Source organism: Peromyscus leucopus, chromosome 14 (assembly GCF_004664715.2).
Source record: "Peromyscus leucopus breed LL Stock chromosome 14, UCI_PerLeu_2.1, whole genome shotgun sequence".
Lineage (NCBI taxonomy): Eukaryota > Metazoa > Chordata > Mammalia > Rodentia > Cricetidae > Peromyscus > Peromyscus leucopus.
This window is the reverse complement of record NC_051075.1, coordinates 75,495,801-75,509,841: the sequence shown is the minus strand read 5'-3', so window position 1 is coordinate 75,509,841 and position 14,041 is coordinate 75,495,801. Positions and strand designations below refer to the sequence as shown.

General features: G+C 45.1%; 1 protein-coding gene across 6 annotated transcripts in view; it reads right to left on the bottom strand.

The window, feature by feature from the left end:
* Positions 1–14,041, bottom strand: part of Evl (Enah/Vasp-like) — a 147,510-nt gene that overhangs the window by 31,147 nt on the left and 102,322 nt on the right. For all 6 annotated transcript variants that reach the window (XM_028882113.2, XM_028882114.2, XM_028882117.2 and 3 more), the window contains exon 3: positions 10,881–11,058. In XM_028882113.2, the coding sequence (XP_028737946.2) occupies positions 10,881–11,058 (178 nt within the window). The remainder of the gene's footprint in view (positions 1–10,880; positions 11,059–14,041) is intronic.

Sequence of the window (14,041 nt, the reverse complement as noted above, 5' to 3'; positions counted from 1 at the left end):
TTTTAAATTTCTAAACCTGACTGAACCCATGCGCTGTGCCTAAGTGATGCTGCAAGATAGAAACAAAAAATACATCCCCATGGGGCACACTGGGGAGAGTGAGGCATTAAGGGATTCTGAATGTGTCAGGCAAGGAAGGAAGGAGACAGGGCCAGAGGCAGGAAAAACACCGCAGGAGCAAAGTGTGGCAAGTGACATGCGTATTGTTGGTTTGGAGAATGTTACAGGGACCCTGCTTCATCTGGTGACACAGGTGGACAAGCACAAAGGTCCAACTTTTACAGTGTGGCCACTAGGGGGCAGGGCAGATGGGATGAAGCAGAAGACGGAACAAGCCTGGGTAAGAGTGTAACCTTGGCACACCAACAGCTAACAGCCCCACATACAGTTCAGTAATCTAGTTCTTTGGCGGGGAGGGGAGGGAGTTTAATAATTTCCAGGAAAAAAAAAAAAGGTTGTGGGAAGCAAAACTAGGGCTGACTTCAAGAAGCTCTGAGATTTAAGATTTCTCCCAGCTTCTTAGTAAGGAAACAAGACTATGCCCACTCACAGGCCTGAATGGTGTCATTCACAAAATGTGTGGCTAGACATTCCTTTGATGGGCTCTTTCCCCTGGCTCCAAGCATGTTGCAGCCAGTGGGCCACTAAGCACTGAATAAAGACATTGCATGGGGGTAGGCATGGGGTGATTGGAAAAGCTGGGAAAACATTTGTTACCGCCCTAGGATGGTCAGATCTTAATAGTCATGATATTATAACATCGAGCCACATTTGAAAAAGACATACCATTATGTTCTGAAAGACCACTTTACATCACTTCAAGTGGCCCAATGTGGATTTCCACTAAGCTGAGAAATTTCTCTGTTTTTTTCAGAGTCCCACTACATAACATCAGTAAAGCAGAACTATTTTGGTTATTTCAAGGTGAGATCCTGGAGTAGTTTGCTGGCTCCTGGAACTCCTCAGACTAGTCTGAAATCTGCCAAATTCAACCCCAAACCTGCAATCTTGCCCATACTGGTCATCTTCCTGCTCCACCTCCTGCCCCTTTCTAAACCAGATCTAACATCCAGGCTTTCCCAGGTTGCAGCTTCTGATATCAGGTTCATGCTTTTAAAGGAGCTACTTCCACAGTGAGCTTGCACATACCTTCATGGCTAACCCCTAACTTCAGGCTAAGGCTATTCTGCTCAACTTGTCTTTAAAACTCCTGTCATTAGAATTTTCACCTCCATGATCTCATTTCTGGTAGGTACCATATTTCCAGATGGGAAATTGAGACTCAAGTCTTGCCCAAAGTCAAATGGCCTATCAGCAACAGCAGGGCTGCTCCCCTGTGAATTCAATTTTACACTGTTGTTGTAGACAGGCTCATGGAGGGCAAGAGTCTTCCCGGGATGCTGAAAGGAAGAGTTCTAAGTTCTGGATATGGCAGTCTGCCTCTCAGAAGTATCTGTGGGCCCTGCACTATACCTGCTGGGAAAGTCTAGACAGTCTTCACTAGCCAAGAGCCACAAGGGAAAAAATGCCCCGTGCTTGCCTAATTTCCAAAGCCCCACTCTAAACCAAGACTCCAGGAAGAAAGGGCATTTCAGACCCAGATTGCCTGGGATAATGGGAGAACTCTTTGGTGTGGACCTAGCTTTAATCTACTGTGTGAGCCTTACCCCGGATTAGGTGCTAGTCTGTCACCTACAAAATGTAAACTTGAGGCAGGTAAGCATGGAATAGTTTAGTGGCCTGTGACCCTATTTGGTTTGGTTTATGCACACATCCCTTGCAGCAATGCAGTGAGCAGCCTAGCTCTTTCACCTGCTTGTACTATGCATATATCCCCTCTCTGAACAATGTCTTAAAACCTCAGAACCTCCTCAGATCCCCACCTGCATGACATTGGATTACATGTACCCTGCTCTCTAAACAGTGGTATAAGTTTCTCAAGTGGTATAAGTATAATTATCAAACTTAGAGTTTCTATACAAGTGTATTCTTAATGTACCCAGGAACTAGGAAGAACAGAAAAGTTGATCTGGCTTCAACTGGTTTTGACTGCATAAAGCAAAATTGTCTAAGTACTCTTTTAGGAAGAACCACCTATTTACTATCTTATGTCAATGTATAACTGGGTACATATATCACATCATTAAAATCAGATGCATTATGAGAAGAGCCATGCACAGTAGAAAAATTATTATATAACCTAATCTATCAATCAAAACAGAACCACCTAAACTATACCCCTTAGTAACCAGTTCCTCCTTTGCTTGAACCCCATAGAGGAAGCCTCAAACAATAACTGGGGCCCCAAGTGTCCCCTCCACACTCATGTGGCCTGATGTCAGTGATGACAGTGTTATTCCTCTTTAAACTGCACTACGGCTTTGTTCCAGATAAGTTATCTTGCTATTTTTTGCAAATCTGTATGAGCCCTGATTGTCAGTCAGATAAGAGGCCAAGAACCTGGAAACACCTGGCCCAGACCCTGTCCACTGGTGACAAACTTGGCTTTGTGACACGAAAGGCTTCCCCAGTTCCAACTCAGAACGCCCCATCTGTGGCTGGCCATCTGCCTTTGGAAACATCAGTTGAAGTTTGAGGGGGAAGGAGGCGAGGTCCCATCATCTAGGTGCCCTGCTTCAAGCACCATCCTGGCCCTGCTCCCTGGAATAACATTATTACAAGATGTCTGTGGTGAGCTTTGAGAGAACTAAAGTCGTCTGAGAGAATGCTGGATGTGGGGACTTAGGGTGGGGGAAGAGCCCTTAAGGACTATGCCTGGCACAAGGCATCTTACACCACAGTCAGGTCACATAACCACCACTGGTGCAAGGCATTACGACCACCTGAAGATGCAGCAACATGCTCAGGACCCAAGCAGCAAAACAGAACTTGAGTCAAGGTAGCCTGGTTCTTCCCACCATGCTCTTCTCTTCTGATACCCACTATCTTAATTAGGATTTCTATTGCTGTGAAGAGACACCATGACCATGGCAACTCTTACAAAGGGAAACATTTAACTGAGGTGGCAGCTTACAGTTTCAGAGGTTTGGCCCATTATCATCATGGCAGGGAGCATGGCGGCTGGGAGTATGGTGGTTGCGGGCAGACATGGTGCTGGCTACATCCACATCAGAGGCAACAGGAAGTGGTCTGGGATACTGGGTGTGGCTTGAGCATATATGAGACCTCAAAGCCCACCTCCATGGTGACACACTTCCTCCAACGAGGCCACACTTCCTAATGGTACCCCTTTGGGGGCCATTTTGTTTCAAACCACACCTGCTGTCTCAGGAGAAATGGAAAAGCAATGCTCTTTCTCACCTTGTTTTCTTTACAGAGTCAAGTTAGTTAAGTGGTCGGGACCAAGAGCCACCAGTTCCTCCCTTTGAGACTCAGTTTTCCCCACTGTGGGATGGGGCACTGCTAAGTGACAATGAAATGAAACCATAGATATGGAACAAGGAGGGAGTCTGAGTTTACACAGCTTCTAGGCCAAGCAGTTCTCCAGCTTCTCAGAATCAAAGCTCTTCTCTATAACCAACATTTTGAAATGTCTTCTGTATTACCCTGAAATGCAGTTCAGGGATTATACAATTGCTCTACACAGATAAGAAAAATCTGGGTAGCACCCTAAGTGTTCTGTAAGGGGGCAGAGAAGTGATCTATAATAAAGCGTCCGCCGCACATGTAAAAGGTCAGACACACCTACAGCAGGAGACAGAATCAGAGAGCTGCTTGCACCTGCCCACAGACGCTGAGGAAGCGTGGCTGCCACAGATGGATTTGTTACAGGGAAGTCATCTGGATGACAAAAATAACACTGCTACAATGCTAGAGATAGGTTTTCCAAAACAGACAACAACTCTCAGTCAAGTTACAAACAGAATCAAACAGTTTTCTTTTGATATATGCCATAGTTAGATTCTTAGAAAATCTAGTATATTCTAGAACTGTTTAAAAATAGAACTTTTTTTCCCCTTAAAACAAAGTTCTGGCTCAAAAAATTAATAATCTGTTTTCTACCATCATGCATTTGATGGGACAGGTGAAGCAATTCTTTTTCCCCCCTCCCTGAGGCAGGGTTTCTCTGTGTAGCTCTGACTGTCCTGGAACTTACTTTGTAGACCAGGCTGGCCTTGAACTCAGAGAGATCCGCCTGTCTCTGCTTCCTGAGTGCTGGGACCAAGGCATGCACCACCACTGCCCTGGTTTGAAGCAGTTCCTCACATATAGGCTTGACCTGTCTACTACATCACTAAATACCTTTCTGTTTCCATGCTTTCCCTGTGAAATAATCTTTACCTACACCAACCCTACCATTTCAGAGTTTAGAACACCAATGAAGATAAAGAAATAAATAAAACCCTGAGCTCTGCAGTGCAGCAGTGGAGCTGGGTTAGAACCCTGCCTCCTGACTCGAAGGACTCTGGATACTAGACTCGTCCTACTGACTCAAGTGAATTAACTGGCTCCCATAAGCTCACTAGGAGTGGCACTATTAGGAGGTGTGCCTTTGTTGGAGTAGATTTATAGCAAAAAGAGGCAAGCTGAGCAAGGAAAAATGCAAAATGTGCAACTTGAGGAGAAGAAGAGCACCAAGACATAGACTGGAACTAAGGCCTGTGTTCAAGGAGATAAACAGATTAAGAAGTGGAATTAAGGGAGTGGCAACCTCAGGACCAGATCCCACCTAGATAACTTTCCAATTTGTGAAAAGGAATTAAAGAAAAGCTTAGAATCAGGTATGGTGGTACACACCTTTAATCCCAGCACTGGGAAGACAGAGGCTGGCAGATCTCTGAGTTTGAGGCCAGCCTGGTCTACAGATCCAGTTTCAGGGCAGCCAAGATTAGGTAGTGAAAAAACCATTGAAAACAGAAAACTGATGAAGATGTAATTGAACAAGGGGGCCAAGTTCCAGCCCCAGTAAGCAGAACTTGGAAGTTTTGGCCACGTGGTTCTGACTTTAGAGTTAAGGAGTGACTAAGGAAAGCAGCATGTGTCAGGGGTGACCCTACATAGAGGCCTAGAGAGGCCATTTAATGAAGCTGTGAAGTTGAAGCCTGGATTGCCTTGGAGACTCTAAGATGTTGGAGATGCCAGAGTTGTGGGATACCTGTCAAGGAAAGCTGCTAACAGGAAGTGGAACCAGAGCAAGAGAAAAAAGTATGTTGGCAGTCAACAAAGCTGAAAGGAGTTGGAGATCTGAAGAGAGCTTTGACATTAGACATGGAGATGCAGTGTCTGGAGTTTGCCCAGCTAGTTTTTGGTCTTGCTTTGGTCCAGTATTTCCTCACTATGCTCCCTTCCCTATGTTTTGGAACAGAAATGAATATCCTGTGCTATTATATGTTGGAAGTATGTGATCTGTTTTTTTTTTTTTTTTATTTTATAGGGGATTACAATTAAGAGATTTCATGAATCTCAGAAGAGACTTTGAACTTTGGACTTTTAAACATTGTTGAGACTGTGACAGACTATGGGAACTTTTGAAGTTGGACTAAATGTATTTTGCATTATGATAATGTTACAAGCTGATGGGGGCCAGGGAGTGGAATGTGGTAATTTGAATGTAATTAGGCCCCATAATCTCATAGGGAGTAGCACTATTAGAAGGTATGCCTTTGTTGTTATAGATGTGGCCTTGTTGGGGGAAATGTGTCACTGTAGGGGCAGGTTTTGAGGTCTCCTATGTTCAAGATACACTCAGTGTCTCAGTTCACTTCCTGTTCCCTTTGTATCAAGATGTAGGAACTCTCAGCTCCTTCTTCAGCACCATGTAGCACCATAATAATGGACTAAACCTGGGAAATGTAAACTACCCCGACTAAATGTTTCTCCTTTATAAGAGTTGCTGTGGTCATGGTGTCTTTTCACAGCGATAGAAACCTTAACTAACACAGTCACCCTGCTGCTAGAGGATGTCTGAGGTACAAAGGGAAACTGAGCAGGACAGGGTGTAGAAGAACAGTGGTCAACACCTCTCTTTAATTTGGGGCTAGGCAGATGAACAATGCAGGCAGAGACAGTTTGGTGCTTCCTGGAAGTGGTATCAGCAGTTCAATAGTCAGCAACAAGGCAGACATTGACCCTAAAGTTCACCTCATTCTCCTGCAAGGAACCGGAATGATGGCATGAGCCAGGCTTGCTGTCCTACCTGAGATCTAATCCTCAATATAAGCCCACCAGCAGCTGCAGCATAGGCACAGCTCACCAACCTGCATTTGCACCGTCCCTGACCCCTGGAAGTACAGCTGCAGAAGCAGTGGATTTCAAACATAGGCCTAACTTCACTCTCAACTCCACATGAGATTTGGCCTCACACACCTTTTTTGGATCCTAAAACCCTTTCTAAAAAAATATGTATCACGGTAGCTGTTCCTGGCTGTCCTAAGTGCTTTAGAGTTTAAGAAAATATGTCTGTAGCCCAATTAGGTGTTCTTGGGGGTTCCTGGGCCCTCATCTCAACTAGGCTTCTTGGTTGGTGAGAACCATTTCTCAAGAAGAGCAGGGAAGGGCCACTTGGATAAGCAGCCTGGGGGGAAAAATGTAGGCTTTGAAGAGAAAACCCAAGTATTAACTATTGCATAATCATTACATGCCCTCCCCAAGTCCCACCTGAGCCTAAGTACCATCCTATAGCCATCACACCATGCCTTATCACACAGTACCAGGGAAGCTGGGTCACATGGTCTGTGGGGAATGTTCTGGAGATTAGCAGTAGACACAGATGGCAGCCACCACAGCTAGGCTGTAGCACTGTTTCCACTAGTTGGGGCTTCCAGAGCAATCCACACAGAGAGCTTGACTTCCTTAACACGGGCAGGAGCAGCATTAGAACTAGATAGCTCTTCCCACCTCAGATGACTTCTAGATGTCAGCATCTGTAGAAAAAGCCTTAGTAAGACAGAGACTGAAACCCACCCCCCACTCAGGCCAATTCCTGAATTCAGAGTTGTGTCTGAGACCTGTGAGAGCTTCAGCTGGCTCTAAGATGCCCTACCTCTTCATAGGCAGTGGGAAACACCTGGCTCTGTTACTGTTACTTTACCTATTTTGTACCTGCTAAAGTGACTTTATTTCCCTGGATTAGGCCTGAAGTTGAAGACTGGGTATCCAAAACTCACTAAAACAAGAAGCTAGATCCAGTAGGTACCTGGTAAAAAAAAAACATCAGCAAAGCAGATCTGTCAAGAGTCAAATGCTTGAGAATCTCTTCCATGGAGAATTCAGACAGTGAAAAAAATCCTACTCTGCTGTACTTTGTCCTCTTCCAGAATAATGTGAAGAAGCCTGAGTTAATAGTGGTTTTCAGGCCAGACACGGAGGTGCAGGTCTGCAATCCTACCACTCAGGAAAATGAGATGGGGAGATTGCAAGTCTGAGGTAAGCCTAGGCTACATAGAAAAACCTTGTCTTCAAAACAGAACAAAACACCTAAACAAAGCTGGACAAGCTAGCGCTCACTTGTAATTCTAGTATTCCAGAAGCTAAGGCAGGAGGAGAAGGGTTTAAGATCATCTGCTGTGGATATTGCTCTGTATGCTGTGAATATGTGTTGCTCTGATTGGTTAATAAATAAAGTGCTGATTGGCCAGGCAGGAAGTACAGGCGGGACAAAGAGAGAGGAGAATTCTGGGAACAGGAAGGCTGAGTCAGGAGTCGCCAGCCAGACACAGAGGAAGCAAGATGTAAAGCAGAACTGAGAAAAAGGTACCAAGCCACAGTGGCTAAACATAAATAAGAAGTATGGGTTAATTTAAGTGTAAGAGCTAGTCAGTGGTAGGCCTGAGCTAATGACTGAGAAATTTTAATTAATATAAGCCTCTGTGTTTTTACTTGGTGCGGGACCATGGAAGCCAGGTGGGACCAGGAAAACTTCAGCTACAGTCATTCTTGGTTATAGAGATCCCTGTCTGAAAACAACAACAAAACTAAACAAGATCAAACAAAAAACAAGCTAATACATCCCACTGTAGAGAGAAAGAAGTGAATAAAAGAAATCTTTTGAGGCAGAAATGTTTGATTTTTAACACCCAGAAAACAGAACTGTGAAGACAACTTGGTCCCAGCATTGAGTTTCAGCAGTGGTTATGTGATTTCTGGGCAGTTGCTTCCTCTCTGAGTTTTGGCTCCTTGGTCCAGACAGCAGGGAAGGCGTCTGAGATACCATCTCCCAGGGATGTGGTGAGAGTTAACTAAGCGCTTGAAGACACAAAGACATGTTCTGGTATTAAGGGATAGGGGTGGGGGATTTGCTTACTTTAAGATGGGACAGCAAAGTAGCCTGTGTCTGCAGGCTTGGAAGGACCCCAAGTCCACACCAGTGTCTGTCCACATACTGAGGGGCAGGAAAAGCTGAGCAAGCCCCATCTCTAGAGACAGAGGTCTACAGAAACCCCTAGAAGGTCACAGGAACCAGACACCTGCCTTACAAGAAGAGATTCCCAAGGGGGAAAGAAAGGAGTATGTCTGTTTATGAGGCTGCTAGATGCCGCCCTAGGCCCTGAATCCTGCACGACTTTGGGACTCAAGATGTCATGCTACAAGCAACTATACAATCCACACAACTTGGGCAATCAGTTGTATACAGAGCAAACAACTATATAATCATAAGTTCAAAATCTGTCAAAATAACTCTGCAGTATGGAGGAAACTTGTATGGCTGCTGAAGACTTTGGGTCAAGGGTGCCTTTCTTTCAGGTTTGGTAAGTACTGGATAGTTACACGTAAGCACTGTAGACACCTGCTTCAGATTTGTGCATGATCATTAAGGAGGCTTATATATCAGTTGCTGAGAAAGTTCAATCTTCAGCAGCCACTATCAACTGCTAACCAGCCACACTAACTGTATCCACACACCCAAACCCCATTCCAACCTCAACAAGAACGCTCATTCAATCCATTGGGGATGTGGGCCTGAGTTAGTCTTGACACCATGTGACCCCAATAAGCTCTCCCCTCATGATAGTTCATGAGTACTTTATCTGAAAATGAGAGCTGCACTGACTGTTTGTGGGGCCATGGTGACTATAGTAAAAGCTGCTTTTATTCAAGCACTTGCTTTGAAAGGATTTGGTATCTAACAAGAACATTTCTCTTCCCCTTTAATAGTTCCGGTCAGGAAATACACACATGGAGGGCCTTGGCTGGACAGGAACGCTCTAATGAAAATGGCCTCCACAGGCTCATGTTTGAATGATTGGTTTCTAGTTGGTGATACCATTTTGGGAATCATTAGGAGGTGTGTTGTTGTTGAAGGAAGTGTGTCACTGGGGGTGGGCTTTGAGATTTCAAAAGCCAATGCCATTCCAGCCGCCCTATGACTATTCTCCAGTGCCATGCCTGCCTGCCTATTGCCATGCTCCCTCACCCCCATCCTGATGGCCATGGACTCTAACCCTCTGAACCGGTATGCCTATAAACTCTTCCTTCTATAAGCTGCCTTGGTTATGGTGTCTTAGCACCGCAAGAGAAAACACACATGACTCACAGAACTGTACTCCATATAGCTTTATTAGCTCACAAAACCTCTTGATGTGTTTAAGCTGGGCCCCAAAGCACCAATATGTCAGGATCAATATATGTTTAAATGCCATCTCCCTTTAGCAGCACGGGCACCTGTCTCCTTACTTCTGAGTTTTGGTAGTGGTGGTAACAGCAGTGGTGGTAGCTGTGGGCAGTAGCAATAGCAGTGACATAATACATACGCTAATATCAAGAGATGACAACCATCTAGCTCATTTAAAAGTAAAAGCAACTCTTCATGGCTGCATTTGTAGGCAGGGACGCTGAGGCCAAGGAACCTCCGGTGAGTTGGTAAGTTGCTCAATGGTTTTTTTGACTGGAATGCAGCAAACCAGAGCTCAAACCAAGGAAAGTGGCTCCAAGCCTGGCCCACCACCCCTGTGCTCCACCACCCCTGTGCTCCACCACCCCTGTGCTCCACCACTCCTGTGCTCCACCACCCCTGTGCTCCACCACCCCTGTGCTCCACCAGCCCCATGCTCCACCAAGGTTAAGATATCCTGCCAACTGTAGGACCATGTCTGAGGCCAGCAATGCCCTCTTTGAGAAGGCTCATCTGCAGCTGCAAAGCTGCCCGAAGCTGCCGGCCGTTTGGTGCTCTGCTATAACTGCTCTGCTCAGGTGCTTTTGCTAGTCCCATCCCCAAGCCTCACGGGGTCCAACTTGCCACCTTCCAGTTTCATCTAGCTGCTGTGCACTGCACCCAGGCCCCAGATACACTGCATTGTGGGTTTTTGTTTGTTTGTTTTTTGACACATGCAAGCCCTCCCACCTCCACCTCTGCAACAGCAGCTTCCCCTCAACACACCCTGTTTAGTGTAATCCTTGCCCCTCTAAGCTTTGGCTCACACGAAGTCACCACTGCTGTCAGGGCCTCCCTTACAGCCCGGATGGGCAGTTCCTTGTTTCCTTTTGCAGTCACAAGTACTATGCACATATTTTATTCCAGCGCTCACTGTAGAACTAACTAATAAATAGTTAGCTATTTATGAATCTGTGAACTCTAAATTAAATTCTAAAGTGCCTTGAGGTTAGGACTCTGTTCACTTCTTATCTATTCTGCCTAGCCAGTTTCTTATCAGGTATGTATTCTGGAACACAGCAGTAGGATGGCCAACATAAACCATGTCTCATGGAGGGCTGCAGGAACACATTAGTACAAACCTGCATTTCACAAATGGCACATTATTCCCTCTTCTTTATTCTTAGTCATTACTGTGGACCTCAAGTAACAGGCTTGTGAGGCTCTACATCATGTCAGTAAATGAAGTAGTATGTCAGGACACAAGCAGAACCGGGGCACAGACAGAACAAGAGAGTCTCAGCCTCCAGCAAAGACAAACCCTGCTTACCTCCTTCTTGGGAATTCATGATGTTCAGAGCAAAGAGCATCGCATTGGAGAAAGTGGTTGCCTCTTCCTTACTTGCAAAGTTTAAGCCATAGACCTGACGGGCATCTCGCCACTGGTGGAAGGTGGGTGTTGCCTGATTGTACTTCAGCCCTTTCACGATTGAATAATTGATCACAACCTGGAGGAGAAAAGAGAGAAATACGTGTAAATAAATAAAATGTAAGAGAGCTGGAGGGAGCTGCCATGGGGCAAAGATACTGTATCCTTTCATTCACAGGGTGGGGATGGGGATGAGGTTCACAGAAGGGAAGGCATGATCAGGCATTTCAGACCATAAGTGAACAGCTGGAAAACCTGTTTCACTTAACTAGGTCTGAGCTGGGGGTCAGATTCCCTGGTTGGGTTCTGGTCCAGACCCTGTCTCTTGACTGTGCCACTTAGGGATCAATGCTGTTTTCTGAGGCTCAGTTTCTCTAACAATAAGATGGAAATACTAATGCTGCCTTACTGACCTTGTGGGGATTCCGAAAGGATCTCGTGGTGCCAGCCAGCTACCTTAGCTATGCTTTATCCATATCTTCTAGATACGAAGCTCCTTAAGGGTAACAGTCTTCTGCACTTTGGTCTCAATTTCCCACAACCCTCAGCAGAGTGTTCAGAATTCATAATAAACAAGTTCTATTTTCAAGGATGACTTGTAGAAATGAATATAGTACACACATACAGTCCCATTACTATTTTTGTTTTTAATCAACCACCAGACATCATAGCTGTCAGGTGCAATGCTAAGCCAGGCAGAGAAAGAGACAGAGAAGGCAGACATTCAGGGAGCCGTGGCCAGCAAAGACTCAACAGCAGGTCTGCTGGCTTCTAGATGTTTGCTCTTCTAGACACTGAAAGATTTCAGGTGATCTAGTAAGCGCTCCGTGAAGTCAGTGCTGACATCACCCTAGGCTGCAGCCATCACTCAGCTGCAGCTGATCCTCTGGCTAAGAGTTTTCTTGCCTGTGAAGTGGGAAGAATAGAGTAATGGTTTGTTGCTCTCCTTAACTGCTCATATTGCTCTGCTACTGGATCAGGAAAAGCCAGAGGACAGCAGTTATAGACAACATCTGGAATAGCATCATCCTAGCTCTCCCGCACATGCAAGGTGGACTTAGGTCCATGTATAATGAAATGAACATGTGAGGTGAGTCATTGGACACATACACTAAGTCAGAAGAGATGCAATCATTTCACAACTTACCTGCTATTTTCGGTATTTTGGCTAATATCTATATACAGACAGGTTCCTGAGTAGGAGCAGACTTACACATGTGTACTGATAAGCAGAAGACCCGAGCTGGGGATTCACTAGTTTAGTTTTACACTACTGAAAAAAGGCTCAAGCGTTTGTGGAGTGTATGTATGAGATGCACTGCCAATTGTGCATGGTTAAAATGGCTCTTAAAGTTAGAGCGATAGTTTTCAACCTGTGGTTCATGACCCCTTGGGAGGTTGTTGAAATAACCCTTTCACAGGGGTCACACAAGACCATCAGAAAATACAGATATTTACATCATGATTCATAACAAGAGCAAAATTACTGTTATGAAGTAACAATGAAAAATTCTTATGGTTGGTAGTCACCACAACATGAAGAACTGTATTAAAGGGTCACAGTGTTTGTAAGGTTAAGAACCACTGGGTTAGAGGCTGGAGTCTCGCACAGAATCAGGGAGCTAAGAACCTCTTCCATTCTGTCCCAGTCAACCCATAGCAGATGTTCTGTGTTCAATTTTCCCTCTATAGTTTTGATGGCCATTAAGAAACCAGAGCAAGCTAAAGAGAATGTTATGAAGGAGAAGCCTGGAAGCAACATTATACTGAGGCTGGTTGAGAGGGAACAAAGAAGACTGCCTGGGGAGATGCTCTGGGGAAGTGAGACTTCCAAAACTAAGAGGTGAGATGGCTGGCTACATCCTCAGAGGGGAGTCAGCCATGCAAGCATCAGGAGGAAAAGAATACCCATCCCAGGTACAGAAGGAGTGTGGCCAGCACAGTCACTGACAAGAACTCACAGGGATTTTAGGAATTCTCTTTATAGATGGGAAATCAGGACCAGGGAAAACAAGTGACTTGTACAAAGTTACACAGTAAACTAATGGGAGAGCTGGAAGAGTCTGCAGAGGGGACTCCATGCTGCAGTTTACTGCCAGCAAAATGAGTTAACATTGTTCTCTAATTTCTGGTGGCCTGGCTTTGACCTCTGGAACCTTCTGGATTGGTTCTGGCTGCACAGGGTCTTAAGACCTTATACTGGCAGGGTGCAGTGGCACTTTCCTGGAGGATACGTCTCTCTTATGAAAGGTCTCTGGGTTCTGTATCTCCTGAAGCTCTTGGGTCTGGTATTTCTGTTGTTGCTATCCCTGGAGCCTAAAAGCTGCTAGCTACTATCTACAAATAACCTAACAGTCTACAACTGCTCGAAAGACATGGTGGTTCTCAGTACAAGGAATGAGCAGAGGACTGAGCCAAAGCACTGTACACTGAATCCTGTTTGTTCCTTTTTAGCTGAGCAACTGTGGGTAGATTCCATCAAACGCAAAGTGAAGACAACAGTGTGAATAATATATCACCTAAGATATAACAGTGAAGATAAAACACTCCTATAAGACGAACTACCAGAGAGACACCAACATTTTAAAATTTATTTTCACAACTTCTAAACTGACCTCTTATAAAGCAGAGTCCCACAAAGTGTGCCTTGAATACATGAGCAGATAATGCACAGCTAATGTCACTTGATCAAAGACAGAGAGAAGCCTGATATTCCCCAATTGCCAGAGAGGCTTTACTGGTGGCAGCTAAAATCTTAGTGTCCACTTGGGAGCTCCATTCCTTTGCTTGTTCTACATAGAGCAAGTCAGAGGATACAGATGGGCATTTGTGTCACTGTGTGGCCACTTTAGGATGATACAGCTCTCTTCTGATGTCCCCTTTCTCAGCAGTGCCCCCCCACCCAGATAACTATGATCTACCTTTTCTCATTATCAGTTAACTCTTGCCAGTTCTTCAACTAGAAATGGATTGATATGGCATATGGCCTCATTCCATTTAACAGGATGTCTGTGAAAATCCATTTATCTCCCTGCCCCCATACCTTTCTACATAGCCCAGGC